Source organism: Mobula hypostoma, chromosome 8, assembly GCF_963921235.1.
Source record: "Mobula hypostoma chromosome 8, sMobHyp1.1, whole genome shotgun sequence".
In the NCBI taxonomy this organism is placed as follows: domain Eukaryota; kingdom Metazoa; phylum Chordata; class Chondrichthyes; order Myliobatiformes; family Myliobatidae; genus Mobula; species Mobula hypostoma.
The window spans coordinates 14,335,035-14,359,308 of NC_086104.1; the positions used below are offsets into that span (position 1 = coordinate 14,335,035).

Here is a 24,274-nt window from a genome sequence, read left to right on the forward strand (position 1 = left end):
CTCAAAAACCCTAGAATACCATAGCACCACGAGAAATAGGAGCAGAATTAGGCCATTCAGCCCATCGAGTCTGTTCTGCCACTCAGTCATGGTCATTTCTCCTCACCCTCAACCCCATTCTCCTGCCTTCCCCTCAGTTACCTCTGAGACCCTTACTAATCAAGAACCTATCAAACTCTGTTTTAAATATACCCAATGACTTGGCTCTCACAGCTGTCTGTGGCAATGAATTCCACAGATTCACCGCCCACTGGCTCGAGAAATTCCTCCTCATCTCTGTTCTAAAGGGACGTTCTTCTATCCTAGGCTGTGCAAATCTACCTTGTGCAAGAGTGACAACATCTTAAAGAGCAGATCATTGGTTGTTAAAGCACTTCGGAGAACCTTGTGAATATGAAAGATAGTCCAAAGACTCGAAGTACAGTAGGTATACAGAATACAACTCCGAGATTGTCCTCGTGCAGGCAGTCACAAAACAAAGAAACACTATGGAACCCGTTCAAGGTAACATTGAACTCTCAAGACGCAAAATAAAAACAAATTGTGCAAATAGCAAAAACCAAATGGACGGCACGCAGAATATCAAACATCAAACCTGGAACCCAATGAGTTCAGCCTTTGAGTCCTGGTTCTCAGAATGATTCACCTTCATCCAGGTACATGATGAACTGATAGTATTTTAAAGACTTGAGTAAATTAAATTTTCCCGTTTTAGCCAGCTACAGCCGAGAATCACAACTACATGCAAGGTCTGTACAGTTAATAAAGATCCTTTAATGCAATCGAACAATCTATAATCTATCATTGCTTAAAAGTGATAGAAATAATGCCGACTGTGGCCGTAATATCCTGGCTAGGAGGACTTCCTGTTGGAAACATGGTTGCCGCTCCAGGCTCAAGTCCATTTAAAAAAACAAGGTTTTCAACTCGCAATCCCGACTATATTGCTGGCAAACATGCAGCCTCTGGTAAATAAAACCGGCAAACTCATAGCTGGGGTACTGTACCAGAAGGCTATTAGGACCCCGCGCATCCTCTGCTTCACGGAATCCTAGTTAACCCCTTCCATACCGGACGCAGCGATTGAGATTGACAGGTTCACTATACACCGTCAGGATAGGGCTGTCGAATCTCTCAAAAGCAGAGGTGGAGGTGTATGCCTCATGACCAACTCCCCTTGGTGCACGAATGAATCAGTGTTGTACCAACTCTGCTCGCCACACCTGGAATAAGTCACATTTTACCTGCCGCGGGTGACTTTAGCGATCATTTTGGTAGTGGTGTACATTCTACCTCAGGCCAACGTCAAATAGACTCCAGGTGATCTGAACAATGGGATCAATTTGCATGAAAGAACACACCCTGACACCTTCACCGTCATTTTCAGCGACTTTAACCAGGCCAGCTTGAAAAAGTCACTAAATAATTACCATCAATAAATCACTTGTAGTACCAGAGGAAACAACACACAGGCCCACTGTTACACCACCATCAACAGTGCTTACCATGCTATTTCACACCCTCACCTCAGAAAGTCTGATCACCTGGCTGTACTTCTACTCCCTGAGTATAGGCAGAGACTGAAGACTGCAGCACCAGTAATGAGGGCCAAGAAGGTATGGACAAGGGAAGTACAGGAGCGCCTACAGGACTGCTTTGAATCAGTGGACTGGACTGTACTCAGGGATTCATCTTCGAAACTAGATGGCTATGTCACAGTTGTTACCGACTTCATTAAAACCTGTGTGGCAGACTGCATGCCTACGAAAACTTGTTGTACATTCCCAAGCCGAAAGCCGTAGATGAACCAGGAGGTGTATCGTCTGCTGAGGGCTGGACCAATGGCATTCAAGTCTGCTGACCAAAGTCTGTCCAAAAAGAACAGGTATGACTTGCGGAGGGCCGTTTCAAGAGCGAGACACAATCTGAGTGAGGCTGGAGGCGAAGCTGGATGCACATCAACTCTGGCAGGGTTTGCAGGACATTACTTCTGACAAAGCAAAACCCGATAGCATGAATGGCAGAAATGCTTCACTACCCGACGAGCTCAATGCCTTCTATGCCTGCTTCGAAAGAGAGAATATAACTGCAGCTGTGAAGATCCCTGCTGCACCCAGTGACCCTCTGATCTCTGTCTCGGAGGCTGATGTCAGGCTGTCTTTCAGGAGGGTGAACCCTCACAAGACAGCAGGCTCAATGGAGTACCTGGTAAGGGTCTGAAAACTTGTGCCAACCAATTGGTGGGTGTACTCAAGGACATTTTCAACCTCTCATTGCTACGAGCAGAAGTTCCCACCTGCTTCAAAAGGAAAACAATTGTGGGCTACCTTAATGACTGTAGATGTGAGGGATACTGGATGACAGTGATTAAATGCTTTGAAAGGTTGGTAATGACTAGAATCAACTCTTGTGTCAGCAAGGACCTGGACCCACTGCAATTTGCCTGTCGCCACAATAGGACTAAAGATAAGCTCTCTCATTTTTACTCAGGTTTTTCTCCAGACTGTAATAGGTGTAATGTCGAAGCGGCCTCTCTAACCCATATGTTTTGGTCCTGCTCGCAGCTTGCTAAATTTTGGAAAGAAGTATTTCAAACTTTCTCAGAGCTTTTTAAAGTAAACTTTAAACCCAACCCTCTGACTGCCTTGTTTGGCATTGTTGGAGGAAATGATTTTACTCTTAAGCCGAATGATTTGCATATTTTGGCTTTTATTTCTCTTTTAGCCAGAAGAGTTCTGTTGCTGAAATGGGAAGATGCTGCTCCACCTACTCATGCCCATTGGCTGATTGATGTTATGTCATGTTTAAATCTGGAGAGGATTAGGTGCTCTATTTCTATACCTAGACAAGAATTTTTCACATTATGGGGGCCTTTTTGGAACTACTTTCACAATTTTCGACCTGTTCAGCAATGATGATGACTATTATATGTTTGAATTTACGACTTTATGTCAGAGATATTTTTCTTTTCTTTTAACCAAACAGCTGTTTTTTTCCTTTTTTTTTTGTTTTGTTATAGGGATTTGCTTTTGCTTTAGATTAGAATAAAATATACCTTTTCAATATTATGGTTAATTTACTATACATAGTTATGGAGCATTTCAATCTTGTTTCTGTTTCCATAATATCATAATGTATTTTGTATTCATCTATGCAAGTGATTAATAAAAATATTGAAAAAGAAAAGGAAGTGTAGGATGAGGGAACACAAGCCAGTCGTCATAGAGGGATCAGAAGTGGAGAGAGTGAGCAATTTCAAGTTCCTGGGTGTCAAGATCTCTGAGGACCTAACCTGGTCGCAACGTATTGATGCAGCTATAAAGAAGGCAAGACAGCAGCTATATTTCATTAGGAGTTTGAGGAGATTTGGTTTGTAACCAAAAACACTCAAAAACCTCTATAAACATACCATGGAAAGCATTCTGACAGGCTGCATCAATGTCTGGGGGTGGGGGAATGCTACTGCACAGGATCAAAAGAAGCTACAGAAAGTTGTAAAATTAGTCAGCTCCATGTTGAGTACTGGCCTCCGTAGTATCCAAGACATCCTCAAGGAGCAGTGCCTCAGTAAGGCGGTGTCCATCACTAAGGACCCCCATCACCCAGGACATGCCCTCTTCTCACTGTTACCATCAGGTAGGAGGTACAGAAGCCTGAAGGCACACAATCAGCGGTTCAGGAACAGCTTCTTCCCCTCTGCCATCTGATTCCTAAATGGACATTGAACCCACGAAGACCACCTCACTTTGTTTTATTATTTCTGTTTTTGCACTATTTTAATTTCACTATTTAATATATATACATAAATATTTACTGTAATTGATTTACTTTTTTTCTTTCTATATTATCATGAATTGCATTGTACTGCTGCTGCTAAGTTAACAAATTTCACAACATATGCCAGTGATATTAAACCTGATTCTGATTCTATTTCTGTCTCGGCTGAGTCCTTTCGGGAAAACAGACCTCATCCTTCAAGCTGATCAATTTCACCATATCTTTGATGACAGCTTCAACACCCTGTTGCAAGATGCACAGGGGTTTGGTTGAGTGACACACTCAGAGTAGTTCAACACTGCACTGTACTTCCAAAACAGCACTGAATGGAAAACCAAGATTTAAAGATCAGCTTCTTTTGTCACATGCACATCAGTGCATACAGTGGAATATGTCATTTGCGAAAACAAGCGACACAGCCTGAGGATGCTGTCAAGATCCACCATGTTTCCAGCGCCAACATAGCATGCACACAAATTACTAGCCCGTATGTCATTGGACTGTGGGAGGAAATCAGAGCACCCAGAGAAAACCCACATGGTTACAGTGATAACGTACAAACTCCTTACAGACATGGCGGGAACTGCAATAGTGATCTCTATGCTACCATTCTACCCACTTATATTATTTGCTCAAACCCTAAGGCTGAGCCTCTCAAGCTAAAGAGCTCATAGTTACAGCTACTTGAAATAAGCTGACAAGTCTTCAGGGTGAGTCAATACAATAAATTCAAGGTGCAACTTTGGCAAGTCATTGTACAGTCTGGCCAAATTGAAACACTTAAATAGAAAATGATGGGAAAATTCAGAAGGTCAGCAACACGTACCTTGATCAACAAGATGTTCAAGCACTTGCTCTGTTCTCAAATCTTTATAAATCAACCAGGAATGGGGTCACGTCAATTTTAAGGCTTTAACAACAGGACTGCACCTGCAAATGAATCACAACTTTGTACACTCTATCCTTTGAGAGAGTAAAGTTTTGCACGCTGAAATAAAACATGCGTTTGCATGTTTTTCGATGCAGCTCATACAGAAAATAACTCACGGTAAGACTGAGCTTCATACACAATAGTTAAATAGAGGAACAAGCAATTGTTTGAGGGGGTGAGTGGGTGCAAGTGTGGGAAAAAGGCTAGTTTTGCTGTTGTTGTCTTGTTTTGTTTTGTTCTGCCAAGCATTGTGGGTATGCTGTGTTAGCGCCAGAATGTGGGCAACACTTGCGGGCTGCCCCCAGCACATCCTTGGATTGTGTTGGTTGTTAACACAAACAACACATTTCACTATACGCTTCGATGTATGTCTCTGGCAAATAAATCTCAATCTGAATGGTTAACACTGTGACCAGATCCACAAAGCCAGTTACATAAATCAGACATCCAGTCCTTGTTTAATAATTACAAAAATCTGGGGATTTCAGTATCTGCACACTTTCCAAATGGTATTTTTTTATTCCAATCATAGAGAAAAACTCCCACATGCAATGCTCCTACGATAACAAGGGGGAGTTAATCTCATCTCTGAAGACTATTCTGGACACTTCCAATACTGGTAACACACATGGCTTTGCAAATATTGAAATATGGTATGGTGTCCCTGAGCAGTCATAAATATAAAAGTAAAGCCTTTACTTAAAATTTACCAGCAAAATCACTACACTAAGCTGTAAAAAAAAACTGCTCTCTGTCAGTTTAGTGCTCCACATGGGCCTCCACTCAATCGACATCACCTAATCCCAGCAAACTGCCTCTTCCAAAAGCTCCCCCCAGGAAAGCACTGTAGGGTTATTAAAACAAAAACTTCACGCCCAAACCTACCTACAAACCAAAGATGAGGCAGCTTTTTTGTTGAAGAAAGAGAAAGCTTGAATTTAGATTAAAAACAGAAACTTCTGAAACTACAGAGTGGGCTATAAAGCAGTTTTGTGAGGAGTTTCTTGTGAGGAGAGACACAGATGTTTAGGGCGGGAACTCATGAGGTAGAAAAATGGAGAAAGGTGAGTCATTATCTTGAAATAATGAGCAACACACCACAGCAAATTCCTAACACATATAAATGTACAGGACTGTGCAAAAGTCTCAGGTACACACGTATATACAGCTAGGGTGGCTCAGACTTTTGCACGGTACTGTATTGGGCAACGTGGAGCAGAGAGCAAGTCTGCAAATCCGACAGGAACAAAGGGAGTTGGGAATGGCAAGGGTGAAGTGCTACGCAAGGAGTGTGGGACAGGTGGGAGAGAAGGAGTGCCAAGGGTGGGTGGTAGTGAATGTGCAGACACACCCAGCCCTGAGACACCAGGCAAGGTCATTTGATTCTAAACAATTGATTTATTGATCATTACAGAATGTCTCTCTGGTGTTTCCCGCTCCCTCCCCTCTCCCTTCCTCTTTTTCCAACCATGATATCCCTCTCCCTGCCCCCTTCCAACTCTCAGTCCACAATAGAGACACTTCTCATGAACAGTTTTATCGTCACTCACAAATGTCAGGAAATTTGTTTTTGTTTTGCGGAAGCAGTACCGTGCAAAAGTCTTAGGCACCCTAGATTTTTTTATTATATGTACACATATTTTATATGTCTAAGACTTTTGCACAGTACTGTAGATGGTAAATAAGGTTGATCGTTGACACTTGATTCTTCAGATAGCCAAGGGTCACTGTTCATCGGCATGTTTATGCACATATAATTAAACTGAGGCCAAAACAACCTTCTCCAAAATGATCCTGGCTGAAAATGAATGGGACAATCAGCTCTATCTCCTTTCCGTTGTGCCAACTGATGGATTGAAATAAGTCCAAGAAGTGATTCCAAAGCAGAGGGTGGAAGAGCATCAGTAATTCCTAGTATATTCACTGAGCTCAAAACTGTACTGAAAGTGCCTGTCACACTCAAACAGACAAACAAGGTCAAACCAGGAAGGGAAGGACTAAATGAAGACAATTGAAGGCAAGATCATCTGTTCTCAAAAAGAGACAAACTGCTTCCCGCCACTGGATAAACTGATGAGTAGAAACAAAACAATGTCTCAACATATGGCTTGATATTAACAACAGCTAAAAATAGACCAGCACACTCACATGGTTCATTCAAATCTCAATGAATGCTGATATCTCAAGGTTGCTTATCACAAGAACAGCTATTAAAAGCACAAATAACTCAATGCTCAACAAGGAATTCTGCCTTCAACTAATTTCTGCAGGCAACTTTAGATTTATTTAAATTCAGGAATACCTATACTGCGAAACTTTGGGCAAACTTTCAGTTGCAGAGGTAGGCATCAACTCCCAGGGTCCACAGTTTGGTGATGGGTTTACTTGGGGTAAAAGTATTGAAAGAACAACTGTAGTCAATAAACAATAGTCTGATATAAACACAAGAAATTCTGCAGTTGCTGGAAATCCAGAATAATTCACACATAATGCTGGAGGAACTCAGCAGATCGGGCAGCCTCTATGGAAAAGAATGAAGGGCCGACTTGTCAGGCTGAGACCCTTCATCAGGAGTCAGAATAGCCTGACATGGGTGTTTTTAGGGTCCAGATGCTCCTGAGATGAGAGTGGAGCCATTGAAATGGTGGGTTTGCTTAGACCTGTTTCAACAGTAGACAAATTGCAATGGGTCAAGGATGTCTGAAAAGCAGAGTTGATGCGTGCCATGACCATTTCACGATGGTAGACATCAGCGCCACCTTGCAGTAGTCATTTAATAGAAGTTTGGATAGGTACATGGATGAGAAAGGTATGGAACGCTATGGTCTGGAAGTTGGGACTGGGCAGAAGGCCAGGCTGGCAAAGGTTAGATAGGCTGAAAGGCCTGTTTCTGTTCTGTAGTGCTCTAGAGTAAGGTGGAAACCAAGATGTCATTGACAATAAAGGAAATATCCTTGGTCAGTCAGGAAATCAAGTGGTGGGAGTGGTTGAACAAGAGAGTACAGATGTTGGAATCTGGAGCAGAATACTAAAAGCCAGAGGAACTCAGATCAGGCAACACTCATAGAGGTAACTGGATAGTTGACATTTCAGGTCAATACCATTCATCTGGACTGTTCTTCCAATAAATGGACAGTTGAGGTTTTGAGTCAAGACCCTTCATCTGGATCCACAGAGCCCATGGAAGAAGTGAATGATCCAGATGAAGGGTTTTGACCCAAAATGTCAACTGTCCAGTTATTGGATAAACAGTCCAGATGAAATGTCAACTGTCCAGTTATTGGATGAACAGTCCAGATGAATGGTGTTCTGAGTTCCTGTATCTATTTGTGAGTGGCTAACCATGTGTTTGAGGTCCCCAAACAATATCAGTAGAGAGATATGAGGAGACAACACCAAGCAAAATACTTAGATGACCTACCTGCCAGGAGGTGGATACCATGGAAAGTCAATCCCTTTAACTGATGCTAAATATATACAATTACATTAAACTTTAAGCATAGTAATATAGCATTTGATCCAATGAGCTTTTACTAGTTGAGAAAATAATTCCTGTTTGCAATTAGGAGAACACTAAAGAAAAAAAAAGCCAAGAAGAAACAAACCACAGTAATATATCAAATAGTTATTACTTGTTATTATACAATATCAGACGGCATTTAGCAAAATAACTGGCTTTGCTCCCAAAGGTTTATGTGAATAATTAAAGTACACACAAAGCTCCTTCTTCATCCTGGATACACTGCAAGCATAGTTCTGACAGACTATGATGACTAGGAGAATAAATTAAGTGAGTTTTTTTAAAAAGCACAAGATGTATATTTAATAATCAGACACAAGAATTTGATAGCATAGGCTGAAAGATGAACACTGAAAATACAAGTGATACAGACACGAGTTTCTGCAGATCCATAGAAATCTTGAAGAATACACACAAAATGCAAGAGGAACTCCAAATGTGTTGACCAATGCCTTATAAAGCCTCGGTATTACGTCTTTGTTTTTTTTATTTTCTAGTTATCTCTGTATGGAAGGTAACCTACTCCAAAGATGGACCAAGCTGTTGCTCTGGTTTTCTGCTGTGCTAAATTAAGGTAGGGCACCAAGGTAAGTTAAAAGTTAGCGCACCATTATTACAGCTTGGGGCATTGGAGCTTGGTGTTCAATTCCAACGTCATCGCTAAGGAGTTTATATGTCCTCTCCATGGAACACATGGGCTTTCTCCGGTGTCCCCCACAGTCCAAAGACACAGCAGCTGGTAGGTTAACTGGCCATTGGAAAGGTTAGGCTAGGGTTAGATGAGGATTTGCTGCTTGAAGGGCCGGAAATGCCTTTCCTGCGCTGCATCTCTAAATAACAAAATACTGTATAATAAATCGAAAAGTAACGACCTTATGCAAAGAGAGTCTGACTGCAGCACAACGGCTGTAGGGTTTTTATGATGGCTCAAATAAACAAAATGTATTTCCAACAACCCACAATAATGTTACCAGCAGTAAAGGACCAGAGGAAAGGTTAAGTTCCATCTTTCACCTTCTCCTTTGTCCCATTTCAATGGTTAACTGAGTAGCAATTATTTTATCAACAGCCTAAGAAAAGGGAAACACCAACAACAGATGTCCTTTCATTGTATTCCCAGTACTTGTATCACCTTCCTTTACAAACTGGATACAGACAACTTGGTTAATTACTCCCTTTGTTTGAACGCTGCAGTTTCATTCTAGTGAAGTCTAATTATAAAAAAATCTTAATATTTTAAAATGCATGAAGCTCTGCTTGTCTAAAAGATTTATTCCCTAGAATGGTGAAAATTGAGGGGAGATTTGACAAAGGCATACAAAACCAGTGGGTGGGGTGGAGATACATCTCTACCAGAGGAGGTGTAAGGCACTCCTTCCCTCCACTCGTCTGCAGATCCACCCACACCCCCCCCCCAGATCAGGGTCACATGAAGCCATGGGAGCAGGTGGTGGATGGCCGTATGAGGAGCTGGTGCACATCACAAGTCCTGGTTATGCGACCACTGACGTCAGGCAGACCATCTTTGAAGAGTACTGATAATGGCTGGGATCACCCATCTTGTAAAGACACTGCCCAGAAGGCAGCAATGGCAAATGACTCTTGTAGAAGACCATGATTATCCATGTCATATAACACATGGTATAATGATGATGAGGATACAAAATTATGAGGGGTATACACAGGATAAATACAAGCAGGTTTTTTCATCTGAGCAACACACACAAAATGCTGGTGGAACGCAGCAGGCCAGGCAGCATCTATAGGAAGAAGTACAGTCGATGGTTCAGGCCGAGACCCTTCGTGATGAAATGTCGGCTGTAACTCTTCCTATAGATGCTGCCTGGCCTGCTGCGTTCACCAGCATTTTGTGAGTGTTGCTTGAATTTCCAGCATCTGCAGATTTCCTCATGTTTGCGGTTTTCATCTGAGATTGGGTAAGAGGTCATGGGTTAAGGGTGAAAGGTGAAAGGTGAAATGTTAAAGGGAAACATGAGGAGGAACTTCTTCACTTAGAGGGTGGTGAGAGTGTGGAATAAGCTGCCAGTGGCAGAGATGGATGCCGGTTTGATGTCAACATTTAAGGGCAGTTTAGATAGGATGGAAGGGTCATGGAGGGCTATGGTCCAGGTGCAGGCTAATGGGACTAGGCAGAATAATTGTTCGGCATGGACTAGATGGGCCAAAGGGCCATTTTCTGTGCTGTATTGTTCTATGATTATGATATATAAAGTGTGTCGGTGACTGGAACATACATAGGCATACACCTGGGGCATGTACATGAGGCTCGAAGTGGGTCAGGGGCAAGCAGAGAGAATTGAAGTCATGCATGTAACAGAATTAAAGTTCGAAGTACATTTATTATAAATGTATGTGTCCGGTATTCAACCTTGGGATTCATCTTCTTGCAGGTAGCAAAGAAACAGAGTATAACCCATTTAAAGGAAAAAATACCTATACAACAAGACCATTAAAGGGAAGATGGGAACTGAAAGAATTGAGAAGAAAAAGAATAACACAGCAGAAAAAAAGCAGAAAATGAATCTGGAGCAGGTAGGAAGGAACAAGAACTCCACGTGACTATCTGTGTATAAGTACAAGGGAGTGAACAGGCAAACAAAGTGGTATTTGCCTGTCAGTCTGATGGCATTCCCAAGAACTCTACATTGGATCGAGGGGCTTGTTTCCCAGCTGTATAACTGCTGCTATGAACACCGGGTCACTGCTTCCACTTTGGGGCGAAATAAGCCGAAACACCAAAGCGGAGATTGCCATATCTCAAAAGCAAACAGCAAAAAGGTGACTGCAAAATTGCATCCAACTCTAGAAAAACAAGAGGTGTTGACCTTCCACTCACAGGCAAAACAAATCCCTGTTCTGATGCCAATGTACTCAGCCCCATGAGTCAACATGCAGAAACACCTTGGGACATTGGTAAAAGAAAGTAACACCAGCATTTGATATCCAGGTTTATTTGATTTGGTTTTAAATGATGAAACACCACACAAAGGAGAGGGAAACAGACTGTCAGCAGAAACAAAATAATCCTTGTCGGGGAGAAGCTCACTCCAAATTAATGACAAAACATTGACGAGCAGAGGAGAATGAACATAATATGAAAATAAAAAAATAAAATAATACATCATCAATAATGAACTCAGACCCCAAACAGAACCAGCTCCCACATTGGATAACAACCTACATAATCTACAGCCATCATGGAGCACATCTGCAGAAAGGTAATTCAGCATCTTGTTGTCCTCACCTACCACCCCATGAGCCTGTGCATCTACCACATTATCCTCAACAACTTCTGCCATCTCTGAAGTGATCCTACCACTAAACATAACCTTACCTCCCCCCCCCATCCACTTTCCACGGGGATTGCGCCCCCCCCTGATTCCCTTGTCCAATCATCCCTCCAGACACTTATCCTTGCAAGCAGCCAAAGTGCTACACCTGTCTATTCAGCTCCTCTCTCACCTCCATTTAAGACCCCCAGACAGTTCTTCCAGGTGAGGCAACACCTCCCCTGCAAATCTGCTGGGGTAGTCTATGTGACCTCTTCAACATTGGTGAGACCCGTCGTAAATTGGGCAACCATTTCATCGAGCATTTGCACTCTATCCTGCAAAAGCAAAACTTCCCCATGGCCGAACATTTTAATTCCCATTCGGACTCTAAAAATGCTGGAAATGGTGCCTCACAAACCCATCTACTCCTGTTTCTCCCACCACCCACCAATACAAGGGGCAACTTTACACCGACTCGATGACCTGGAAGCACATCTTGGGATGAGGAGGGACGCCGGAGGACCTGATGGGAGCCCATGCAGTCACATGGAGAACATGCAAGCTCCACACCGGCAACACCAAAGGTCAGGACAGAATCTGAAACAATGTAAGTGAACGTCAGCGAAACTTGCTGCGGTGGCCACTGAGTCACACGTTTCCACTCCAAGTAGAAAACTCAATAATGCACTTGTCTACGGTATATTCTGAACCTATTTAAAACACCTATGTGCATGGATTCACTAGACCTCCCTGTCTTCTAGTTGTTTTAATCATGTAGAAAGTTCTCTTGTGACTTTTAAACCCACTGCCAATGTTCTCCCATGCTATACAAATGGATTAGAGTGTAAAATTACAATTATTCTCACAGTTTAATCTTTCCCATGCTTACTTGCATTTTTGTATAATTATTTGCATAGTGTAATTGTTCCGTGAATTTTCCAGTAATTATAGCATAATTGATTCTGTATTTTTCTAGAAGCTTCTGAGTTTTCAGTAGAAGATGTCACTCAAATTGAATCTGGCTATCCCATGGGTTAATTGTTACCTCTGGAATGTCTTGTTATCTTTCTAGTTGGAGCTAGTTTTTACATAAGACCACCACAACTTCCTTGTGCTTTGTCTTTCTTGTCTTTTTTCAGTTTCATTCTTCCTTACTTTACTCTTTATAAACAGCCATGAGAAAAACAAGTTTTTTGCCTCTTTCTTGACTTCTAAAGGACCCCTGGATAGCAAAATTATCAGATCCAACAGTATAAAGGGAATACAGATAACGGAGAGCTCCCTCTGGTACAAGACTGGCTGAGCCCATTCGGCAGTGCAGCAGCCTCTCAATGAAGGTGCACAAGCCACCCCATCACTTGCCATTTCATGACCGTAGACCGAAGACAACATGTTTTTACACATAGCCATCATTACACCATGTCAAGTACAACACCTCAGTACAGAACAGCTTGTCAAGGCATGGTTAAAATTCAGAGCAATTTCCCATCATAACACCGTCACAGATTTTTGTTAGAGAATGCAGGCTTCACATCAGTTATACTTTTGAACATTAGAGTTAAAAATCACAATATTTAGAAATGCGAACATGTACAGCCATCATAAGTTCATACAAACATTTTAAAAAGATAATTGGAACAATATTACAGCGCTTGCAGTTAATCTTCATTGGAGAGAAAAGTGAGGCAATAAGACCAGTTTTAAACACTTCCACTGAGTGGATGGTGCAGTTGTATGTAACACATTAACATTGCAATATGGTTATAATGGAAAGATGAGAAGTTGTATAAACAGTACAAGGTTTTTACATGCAACCACTATCAAGCAAAGAACAAGCTTATATTTGCCTAACAACATCTTCTTTCCTAATCTTCCTCTTGCACACACAGGTAACATAATATGTATTGTTTGCCTAAAACAAGTGAAAAATCATTGCTCATGTTTAAACACACCACAAGGTAGCCATCTGCCCTGTCAGTGCACCTGAACAACCTGTTGTGTGCTAGAGAGTGCACACAAAGGAAGAATGTAAGCCACTTCACATCTGTTATATATCTGAAAATCCGAGTTAAAATCACAAAATTTAGAATTGTGAATATTAACATGCATTGCCATCTTAGATCATGCAAACATGTACAAAATGACGTGAGTGATTTTACCAAGCTGCCATTGGAGAGGAAGGTGATGTAATAAGTCAAGGTATAAACACTTCCACTGAGCGAATCTGGGTAACACATTAACACTGGCAATATGGGTACAATTGAAAAGATGTATGCATGCAGCAGAACGTTTTAACATACAACCACTATCAAGCAAAGAACAATCCAACAACTCCTTTGTTAATCTTATCTCCCTCTCCCAGATATGGGCAAAACAAAATGTATTGGTTGGCTAAAACAAGTGAAAAATCATTGCTTGTGTTTAAACATGCCACAAGGTAGACACAGCTGAACAACCTGTTGTGTTTTAGACAGCACACACAAAGTAAGAATGTTAGGATTCTCTGAAGATGCCAGGCTGAGAAGTTTATAACACCACTTCTACATCTCTGAAATCAAATCCGAACATTTTATTTACCACTGAATGACCACTTTGAAAGTGGAAGCTTGTTTGACGAGTTACAAGTCCAGTCGTAGATATGGTGATTTCATCAGTCAGTTCAATCACGACTGAGGTGCAAACAGAAAGATTTATGTTGTCTGCCTGGTGTCTGATACACAGAATCCCATCACCAGTTTCTGCTCAGAGCAACTGGGAATTCTTACAGGTAAAATTTTAAAGATTGGAGAATTTGTGCATACACTGACATTAGCCGGGATTGAGGCAATCTCAAGTCTATCACTCTAAACAGAATCAGCAGGTTTCACTAACCAGGATGTCTGTTGAACTAGATCATTCTACATCACCCTATTTATCAGAGGAATGTCTTCCATCATTATCTGGAAGAAAGTGGGTTGAACTGCAGCCCCTTGTGACTACCTTGTACATCAGAATGAAATATAAAATATTGCTGGCTTTATGCTATTGGGACCAAACTGCAATGACATCAGCCCAAGGCAATTTTGTACTCAGAAAATAAGTATATAGAATAATGAATGCATCAAAAGAGAAGCACGTTGCAAGGCAGGGATAGGGCTTCCAGCTAAAACTAAAGCCAAAATTGTGGAGTTTACTGGGAATAATAAATATTCAGCACTGACTGAAATAACTTTATTAAGCTTTTACAATCAAAATCTTGAGCAAAGACTCAGTGCACAAATGAAACTCAACTTGTTAATGTTCTCGTCGGAAACCAGAGACCAATTGTGTCGCAGTTCACTGACGGTTCACTAGCATTCACCAAGTTAAAATACTGAAAGGCAATTTAGACATTCACCAAGGGGAGGATATCTGCTCCAAGAATAAATTTCCTTCAGAAAAAAAAAATCTACTGCTAATTGGCAGCAGATCAATCCTTTAGACTTCTGTTCCCTTTAGTGCGGTCTCATGATGCACATCTTCCGAAAATAACAGTCTTGCACAGCAGGACCTCAGAGCACAAGTTGTAAACAGCTATGTTAGTTTCAGCCCATTCAGAGACCTGCACACACTCAGAAAGTCACATGGCCTGTCTGTGGAGATCTGCCTCGGTCAGTTCAATCACGTACTAATCTGATGGCTGCAAGCTTAAAAAAAACTTACTTGACCAAAGAGGTGAAGAAGATTAAAACCAGGAACCAGCTGGGATGCATTGTGAATTTCTTCTTTCATATAAACCTGCAGCATAGCTGCAAGTTGCCCAAGGCCTTCTTTCATTTCTTCACTCATCCTTTTGACATCTGTGAAGTAACGAACAAATTCACCGTCAACCACAAGAAAATAATGTTTCATGGCAACAGGCCTGGATTTCCAGCATCTGCAGAATCTCTAGTGTTAATGTTTGATGGCAGCTGTTCTGTCTGGACACATCTACTCCCCAATTCAATTCAAGGAAGCCACAAGCATATATCTCCACAGCTTTGACAGGTAAATAACATAGATGAAGCTGATAACAACCGGGTGCCACTCATCTCAATGTACTGGGCAGTGACGTTCAGGCAGGTGATCAATCTAAACCATGGTAATTGTTCCCTTCAAACTATTGTGGTGACAATTGGTGCAATTTGTTTTCTGTTTCAATGAGACAGAGGCCAGCGGCAAATAAAATAGTAAATCATGCTGGAAAATGTCCTTGTCCCACAGGACACGGCTATCTCATGTATTTATATTTATTGTGTTTATTATTGTGTCCTTTATCTTTCATGGGGTTTACTTGGGTTGCATTGGATTTGGAGTAACAATTATTTCACTCTCCTTACCGTTGTGTACAGGAAATGGCATGAAGCAATCTTGAATTCAACAAATAAAATAAGGATTGATGTGTGAGCAGCCTGTGATTTGTTGAGCTCACAGTCTCCATACATGCGACCCTCCTGTTTGGAAGCTTGGGACTTATTCCCACTGATTCTTCACCACTGGATAATTCCATGCATTCAACCTAGCATCCTTCTGGATCGCCTGCCTTATCGCTGTGAAGCCTCAGATCAAGCCGGCACCAGAAGACCATGAGACGTAGAAGCAGGGTGAGGTCAATCAGCCCATTGTGTCTGCTCCACTGTCTGCTATTCTCCATCTAAACCCCATTCTCCTGCCTTCTCCCCCTAGCCTTTGATATCCTCACCAATCAAGAACATATCAACCTCCACTTTAAATATACCCTGTGACTTGGGCTCCACAGCTGTCATGGATTCCACAGATTCACCACCTCTAGCGAAAGAAATTCTTCCTCATCTCTTTTTTAAAGGGATATCCTCTTTTGAGCTGTGCCCTCTGGTTGTAGACACCCCACTGTAGGAAACATCCTCTCTACATCCATTCTATCTAGCCCTTTCAATAATTCAATGAGGCATCCCCTCATTCTTTTAAAATCCATTATGCATCTAAATAGGATAAAGCCACATAACCTTGTTTTTCTTAGGGACTATGTGCTGTTTCGCATGACGTGGGCAATCATGTTCCTTCTACGACCATTGTTGTTCTCAGCAAATTTTTCGACAGAAGTGGCTTGCCACTGCCTACTCCTGGGCAGCGTCTTTACAAGGTGGGTGACCCCAGCCATTATCAAAACTTTTCAGAGATCGTCTGCCTGGCGTCAGTGGCCACATAACCAGGACTTGTGATGTGCACCAGCTGCTCATACAACCATCCACCACCTGCTCCTGTGGCTTCACAGGACCCTGATCAGTGGAGGGGTTGGGGGGGGGGTGCAAAGCACCTTGCCCAAGGGTAACCTGCAGGATAGCGGAGAGAAGGAGCACCTTACATATCCTTTGGTAGAGACGTATCTCCATCCGCCACCCAAGTTTGATAATGCTCTTCTTAAAGCAGGAAGGAAGTAAAGAATAAAGCCAAGGAGAGTGGTGGAAGCAGGCTGACAGTATTGACATGTACAGAGGAGCACTTGAAGTACCTGGGCATTGACGCCTGTAGACCAAGAAATAGAAGGGGAGATTAATAGGGATGGCTGCCCAATGATGGGCTGAATGGCCTGTTTCCCTGCTGCATGACCCTGTGGTGTATAATATACGAGTCACATGTTATAGAAATACGTTAAAGGTGATCACAAAAATAAACCATTTGGCCCAGCCAGTCAATGCCAACGTTTACCTTCCCAAAACCGGCCACGCAGCCTGACCCTGCAACAGCTCATCCACTACCGCTGCTTTGTTCCAAACCTCCTGCGACAAATCTTGCATCTACAGAACCTCCTGTTCCCCATGCCTGCCACCTTTCATCAGCTCAAACATGATATTCTATCTCATTTGCGGTGCACTACACGAAAGGCCAGTGGTCGCAGATTCACGCGCTCCAGAAAGGCAGCTGCTAAACAGCCGAAGGAGTTAAAGTTGTGGGGAAAATACTGCAGAATTGGCAGAAAGAACAGGGCATGGGAGTGGCTGGATTACTCTTCAAGACCGACTCCACAGACTAACAGACCCTTTGCTGGGCTATAAAATTAAATAATTCTTTATTACTTCTAATGTGTTAACAACAGAAAAGCGAATTGTTCATGGTCTGTTCAACAGCAAATGCCTTCAGGCTTATAAATCTGATTCTTATATACACACTCAGTGGCCACTTTATTAAGTACACACGTACACATGCCGTTAATGCAAATACCTAATCAGAATCATGTGACAGCATCTCAATGCATAAAAGCATGCAGGCATAGTCAAGAGGTTCAGTTGTTGTTCAGACCAAACATCAGAATGGGGAAGAAGTGTGATCTAAGTGACTTTGACTGTGGAATCATTGTTGGTGCCGGGTTTGAGTATCTCAGAGAATGCTGACCACCTGGGATTCTCACACAGAACTGTCTCTAGAGTTCATAGAGAATGGTGCAAAAAACAAAAAAAAAACATCCAGTGAGATGTCCTGTGGGTGAAAACACCTCGTTAATGAGAAGAGTCAGAGGAGAAGGGCCAGACTGGTTCAAGCAGACAGGAAGGCGACAGTAACTCAAGTAACCACACGTTAAACAGTGGTGTGCAGAAGAGCATCTCCGAATGCACAACACGTCGAACCGTGAAGCGAATGAGCTACGGCAGCAGAAGACCACGAACATACACTCAGTGTCCATTTAGTAGGTATAGGGGGTACCTAATAAAATGGCCACAGAGTGTACAAGGCAAACCTTGAGGGAAAAAACAGTATCCAAGCACCTTTGCATTTTGCAGCACAAGGTAACGAAGCAACAAGCAAAGTGCAGTTCTCCCTGAGCAGTCAGCACGTTTGTTTGGGAAGCAATCATCCACCGTAACTCATTGTACGTGAAGCACCCGAGACCTTTGTGAAAGAGGTGATGAAACATTACGCAAGTTCATGGTTATATTTTATTTCTAATGATTTCCTTTCCAACCAATTTGTCTGCTTTGCAATTACTTCCTATATATTTGAAAATACTGATGTTACCTTTCATTCCTATTTGCGGAACTTGACCATTTTCAGTAGCTGGAAGCGATGTACTGAATTGGATCTGAATAATCTATAGTGATGTAAATAGCATGTACACTGGCTGCAAATTCAAACGGATAAAATTCTCAGTAAATAAAATGTCATCACGCTCTGGGACTGAAACAATTTTCAGATAAGAGGCAGAGTGGTCATAAAGAGATAATTAAGGTGACAGTGACAGAGTTTTGCAAGAAGCGCTCAACTGAAAACTTTTTTCTTCACGCAAGTGTGAATTCCGGGGCCGGGGCAAGAGCAGGGCACAAGTTTGGGGACAGTTGGTTCATCATCGAGGTTAGCAGATTTCTACAGATGTACTGTTGCAAGCATTCTGACTGCTTGCTTCACAGTCTGGTATGGAGATGCCAACGCACAGATTAATAGGAGGCCTTGGAGCAGGGGTTCCCAACCTTGGCCATGCCGTGGGCCAATACCATTCAGCAAGGGGTCCGTAGACCCCCGGTTGGCAGCCCCTACTTTGCAAGGTTGTAGACTCAGCCAGCTCCCTCACTGGCACTATCCTCCCCACCACCGAGGACATCGTTCAAAAGCAGTGTCCATCATTAAGGACACTCGTCGCCCAGGACATTCCCTCTTCTCATTGCCGCCATCAGAGAGGAGGCACAGGAGCCTGAAGACACACGCTGAAAATTTTAGGAACAGCTTTTTCCCTTCTGCTATCAGATTTCTGAACGGTCCATGAACACAACTGCACTCTTAATCCTTTGCACTATTTATTTTTATTGTAACTTTTATTAATTTGTTATCCCTGCGGTGAACTGCTGCCACAAAACAACAAATTTCGCAACTTATGTCAGTGACAATGAACATCACTTTGATTCTGACTCTGAGCGCCAAGCTCCAGTAAAAATGAACTTGTATGTGAAAACTCTCCGCTGACTGGACTTACACAAAGGAGGAATGTCTAACTGATGAGGTCAATCATCTCAGCCCCAGGATATCACTGCATCAGTTGGTATTGCAATCATTTCTGCGATTTCCTTCCAACCTTTTATGTTCACGAGCAATGGCACAATGTTTACTCCTATTTAAAACTCTCCAGCAGCAAATGAAGCAGTCAGTGTTGCATGCAGCGAAATGTAAGCAGCATTCAGACAGAAACTGATAAGTACACTCAGTGGCCATTTTATTAGCTACACCTGTACACCTGCTCATTAATGCAAATATCTAATCAGCCAAGCATTCCAGCAACTCAATGCATGAAAGCATAAGGACATGGCCAAGAGGTTCAATTCTTGTTCAGACCTAATATAAGATGGAGAAGAAATGTGATCTAAGTGACTTTGACCATGAAGTGATTGTTGGTGCCAGATGTGGTGGTCTGAGTATCTCAGAAATTGCTGATCTCCTGAGATTTTCATGCACAACAGTTTCTAGAGTTTACAGAGAATAGTGCAAAAATAAACAAACAAAAAAAATCTAGTGAGGGGCAGTTTTGTGGGTGAAAACACTTTGTCAATAAGAGGGATCAGAGGTGAATGGCCAGACTGGTTCAAGCTGGCGGAAGGGTGTGTAGAAAAGCATCTCTGAATGCACATGTCGATCACTGAAGTGGATGGGCTATAGTGCAGAAAACCACAAACATACTCTTGGTGGCCACTTTATTAAGTACAGGAGGTACCTAATAAAATGGTCTCCAAGTGTTTCCTAACAACTGACAGAGAGTGACAAGTAACATTCAGGAACATCACCAGTGACCTTCTCCAACAAGTGAAGATACAACCTCTCCCACTTGACGTTCACTGGTGTTCCCATCATCTAGTTCCCCACTTTCAACATCCTGGAGTCTTATTAGCGAACACAAGATAAACTCTACCAACCTCATAAACAATGTGGCTACAAGAGCAGTCAGAAACAGGGTACCTTTCGGCAAGTACATCCGTTGCTGGCTCTATCAACCCTTTCTGCCATCAACAATGCCCCAGGCAGCAGTGGGATGGAATACCCTCAACCTGCCTGGATAATCGCAGCCCAGAATCTCAAGAAGCTCAACTCCAGGGCAAAGTCAACAATTGATTAGGACCATATCTACTACGCTAGAAATTTATTCCCCCATCACTGATTTACGGAGACCTACAGGGCTCACCATCTACAACATATCCTGACGTAGACCCTTGATCTCGACCACTGAGAGTGTAAGATTTATGAACTGAACCGGGCTATACTGTCCCTCAAGGCATTCAAAAAATCATGATAAATCTGAGCGTGTTCTCAACTCCATTTGCCACACACTTCCATTTGACCTTTGACTCCATTTTAGACTAAAAATGTCTGAATTATGTTGAATATAATTGAGTGGGCAAGCAGAGCTTTGAGACATTAGTGCTGACAGGACACACCATTCTGCCATTCCATCATCATTTCTACATCCAAACCCTGGAACTTCCCACCGAACACATTCACCACAGGACGGCAATTGTTTAATATGGTGGTTCATCACCAACTCCTCAAGAGCAATTAGCCATCGTCAATAAATGCAGCAATGTTCACATACTATAAATTACATACATTCAGTGGCCACTTTAGGCACAACAGTCCCATCTACAGGGCAGGAGATCATAGAGTGAGTTGGAGACAAGTTACTCGTGTACTTCGTGTGCCAGGTTTAAAAAGCGACAAATGCCTTTGGGAGCTTTTGGGCAGGCTGAGATCATGATTGGATACTGCCGAGGGGGATGATTTCTGAGGTTAATTGTGGTAACCTACCACCGCAAACAATGAAGAGGCAAGAGAAGGCGAAGCTGACTTGAGCTGTTGCTACTCTGATGCAAAGCCAGAGAGTCACATATAGTCAGGGAGGAAGGATAAGACAAAGGAATATGTATCAATCCTCAAAGAGGGATCAGAAGTGGAGAGAGTGAACAGTTTCAAGTTCCTGGGTGTCAAGATCTCTGAGGACCTAACCTGGTTTCAATATATATTGATGCAGTTATAAAGAAGGCAAGACAGCGAATATACTTCATTAGGAGTTTGAAGACATTTGGTATGTCAATAAATGTACTCAAAAACTTCTATAGATGCACCATGGAGAACATTATGACAGGCTGAATCACAGTCTGGTATGGTATGGTGGGGTGGGGGTTGGGGGGCTACTGCACAGGACCAGAAGAAGCTGCAGAGGGTTGTGGACTCCATCTTGGGTACTACCCTACAAATAACCCAGGACATCTTCAGGGAGTGGTGTCTCAGAAAGGCAGCATCCATTATTAAGGACCTCCAGCACCCAGGGCATGCCCTTTTCTCACTGTTACCATCAGGTAGGAGGTACAGAAGCCTGAAGGCACACACTCAGAGATTCAGGAACAGCTTCTTCCCCTCTGCCATCAGATTCCTAAATAGATGTTGAACCCGTGAACACTACCTCGCTTTTTTAATATATATTATTTCTGTTTTTTGCACTATTTTTTATCTATTCAATATATGTGTTTTGTAATTGATTTACTAATTTATTTATTATTATTATTTTACTTTTTTTCTTCTTCTTCTTCTCTATTATGTATTGCTTTGAACTGCTGCGGCGAAGTTAACAAATTTCATGACACATGCCAGTGATAATAAACCTGATTCTGATTCTGATTTGACACAGCGTTGGAGTCAGAGATGAAACTGGGGCAAGCGATTCGGAGAGGAGTTGAGGCGGAGGAGTTTAGGTGCCTTTTCACCTGAACCGGGAGCGAGGCTGGATCGATCTAAGCACCGAGCCGATTTGGAATGGTCGAAAACGGCTTTGGGTGGGGCAACGACATCTAAGCCCAGAGCATATCGCCACAGCGGGGCCTGGGTCCTAGTGTGCAGCACAATCTACTGTTTGACGATTTAAACGCCGGCCCAGATAGACTGGAAGGCAGGATGTCAGGACAGGAGACAAGGGTCTGGCTGATTCCGCTCGCTCTCCTGCGGCACTGATGCTGAGCGGTTGCTCCGGTTGCTATGTGCTTTGTGTCTGCGAGTTTCAGGGCAATTTGCCCTGCTATATGATGAACTGAGACTGAGGCTACAGGCCTACTCCAGCTGTTCTGAGATTCGGGTCTATGGGCTCAATCTGGATCGGAACAATGCTGCTTGCTTTTATTGTTTGCATGATTTGTGTTTTTTTTCCCCCTCATTCTCTGAGCATTCAGTGTTGGTCTCTTTCTAATTGGGTTCTTTAGGGTTTCTTGCTTTGTGGCTGCCTGAAAACAGACAAGTCTCAAGGTTGTACAATTTATACATTCTTTGATAATAAATGTACTTTGAACTCCCAATCCAGAATAGCTGATCCCCTGAGTGGGCTCAACCACAAGCTGCTATAAAAAGCCATCTTGTATGCATCCAACAGAGTCTCCTCTTACAATCCAGCACCAACCTGATTTTCCCAATCTACCTGCATATTGAAATCCCCCATGACTATTATAACTTGCCCTTTTGGCATGCATTTTCTAGCACCCATTTTAACTTGCAGACCACATCCTTACTGCTGTCTGAGGGTCTATATATGTATATAACTCCCATCAGGGTCTTTTTATCCTTCCATTGAATTATCAGAATCAGGTTTATTATCACTGGCATGTGGTGTGAAATTTGTTAACTTTGCAGCAGCAGTACAATGCAATACCTAATCTGGCAGAGAGAAAAAAATAATAAATAAAAAAAAATAAGAAGAAGAAAATCAATTACATATATTGAATAGATTTTTTTAAAGTGCAAAAGCAGAGATACTGTATATTAAAAAAAAGTGAGGTAATGTTCACGGGATCAATGTCCATTTAGGAATCAGATGGCAGAGGGGAAGAAGCTGTTCCTGAATCACTGAGTGTGTGCCTTCAGGCTTCTGTACCTCCTACCTGATGGTAACAGTGAGAAAAGGGCATGCCCTGGGTGCTGGAGGTCCTTAATAATGGATGCTGCCTTTCTGAGACACCGCTCCCTAAAGATACCCTGGGTACTTTGTAGACTAGTACCCAAGATAGAGCTGACTAGATTTACAACCTTCTGCAGCTTCTTTCGGTCCTGTGCAGTAGCCCCTCCATACCAGACAGTGATGCATCCTGTCAGAATGCTCTCCACAGTACGACTCTATCCACAACGATTCAATACCTTCTGATCCTATGTCACCTATTTCTAATAATTTGATTTCATTTTTTACCAACTGAGCCATGTCACCCTCTCTACCCTCCCTCCGACCCTTTTGATACGATGTGCAGCCTTGGACAATAAGCTTCCAGCTATAATCTTCTTCCAGCCATGATTCAGTGATGCCTGCAATATCGTACTGGCCAATCTGTAACTGTGCTATATTGATCTTATTCCTTATACTGCATGCTTTCAAATACAATACCTTTAGTCCTGTATTCACCTTTTCGACTTTGTCTGCCTTTTACATTGCAGCTCATTCTGTTGACTGCCATTTTGCCCTATCATCAGCCGCTCCTTGCTAGGAGTCTCACCACACACTGCCTCTGTTTGTAAGCCAAATGCCTCGCCCTCAGCCCTATCCCACCCCAACAGCTCTAGCAGACCTGCCCACAAGGATATTGTCCCCCTCTGATTCAGGTGTAACACATTCCTTTTGTACAGAATGTACCCTCCCCACAAGAGATCCAATGATCCAGAAATCTGAACCCCTGCCCCCTACACCAGTTCCTCAGCCGTACATTCACCTGCCAATTCATTCTATTCTTACCCTCCCTGGCACACGGCACAGGCAGCAATCCAGAGATCACT

General features: G+C 42.5%; 1 protein-coding gene across 2 annotated transcripts in view; it reads right to left on the reverse strand.

Annotated features, from left to right (window-relative positions):
* Positions 1 to 24,274, reverse strand: part of smyd3 (SET and MYND domain containing 3) — a 1,006,799-nt gene that overhangs the window by 688,448 nt on the left and 294,077 nt on the right. For both annotated transcript variants that reach the window (XM_063055477.1, XM_063055475.1), the window contains one exon: positions 15,203 to 15,339. In XM_063055477.1, coding sequence (XP_062911547.1) covers positions 15,203 to 15,339 — 137 coding nt within the window. The remainder of the gene's footprint in view (positions 1 to 15,202; positions 15,340 to 24,274) is intronic.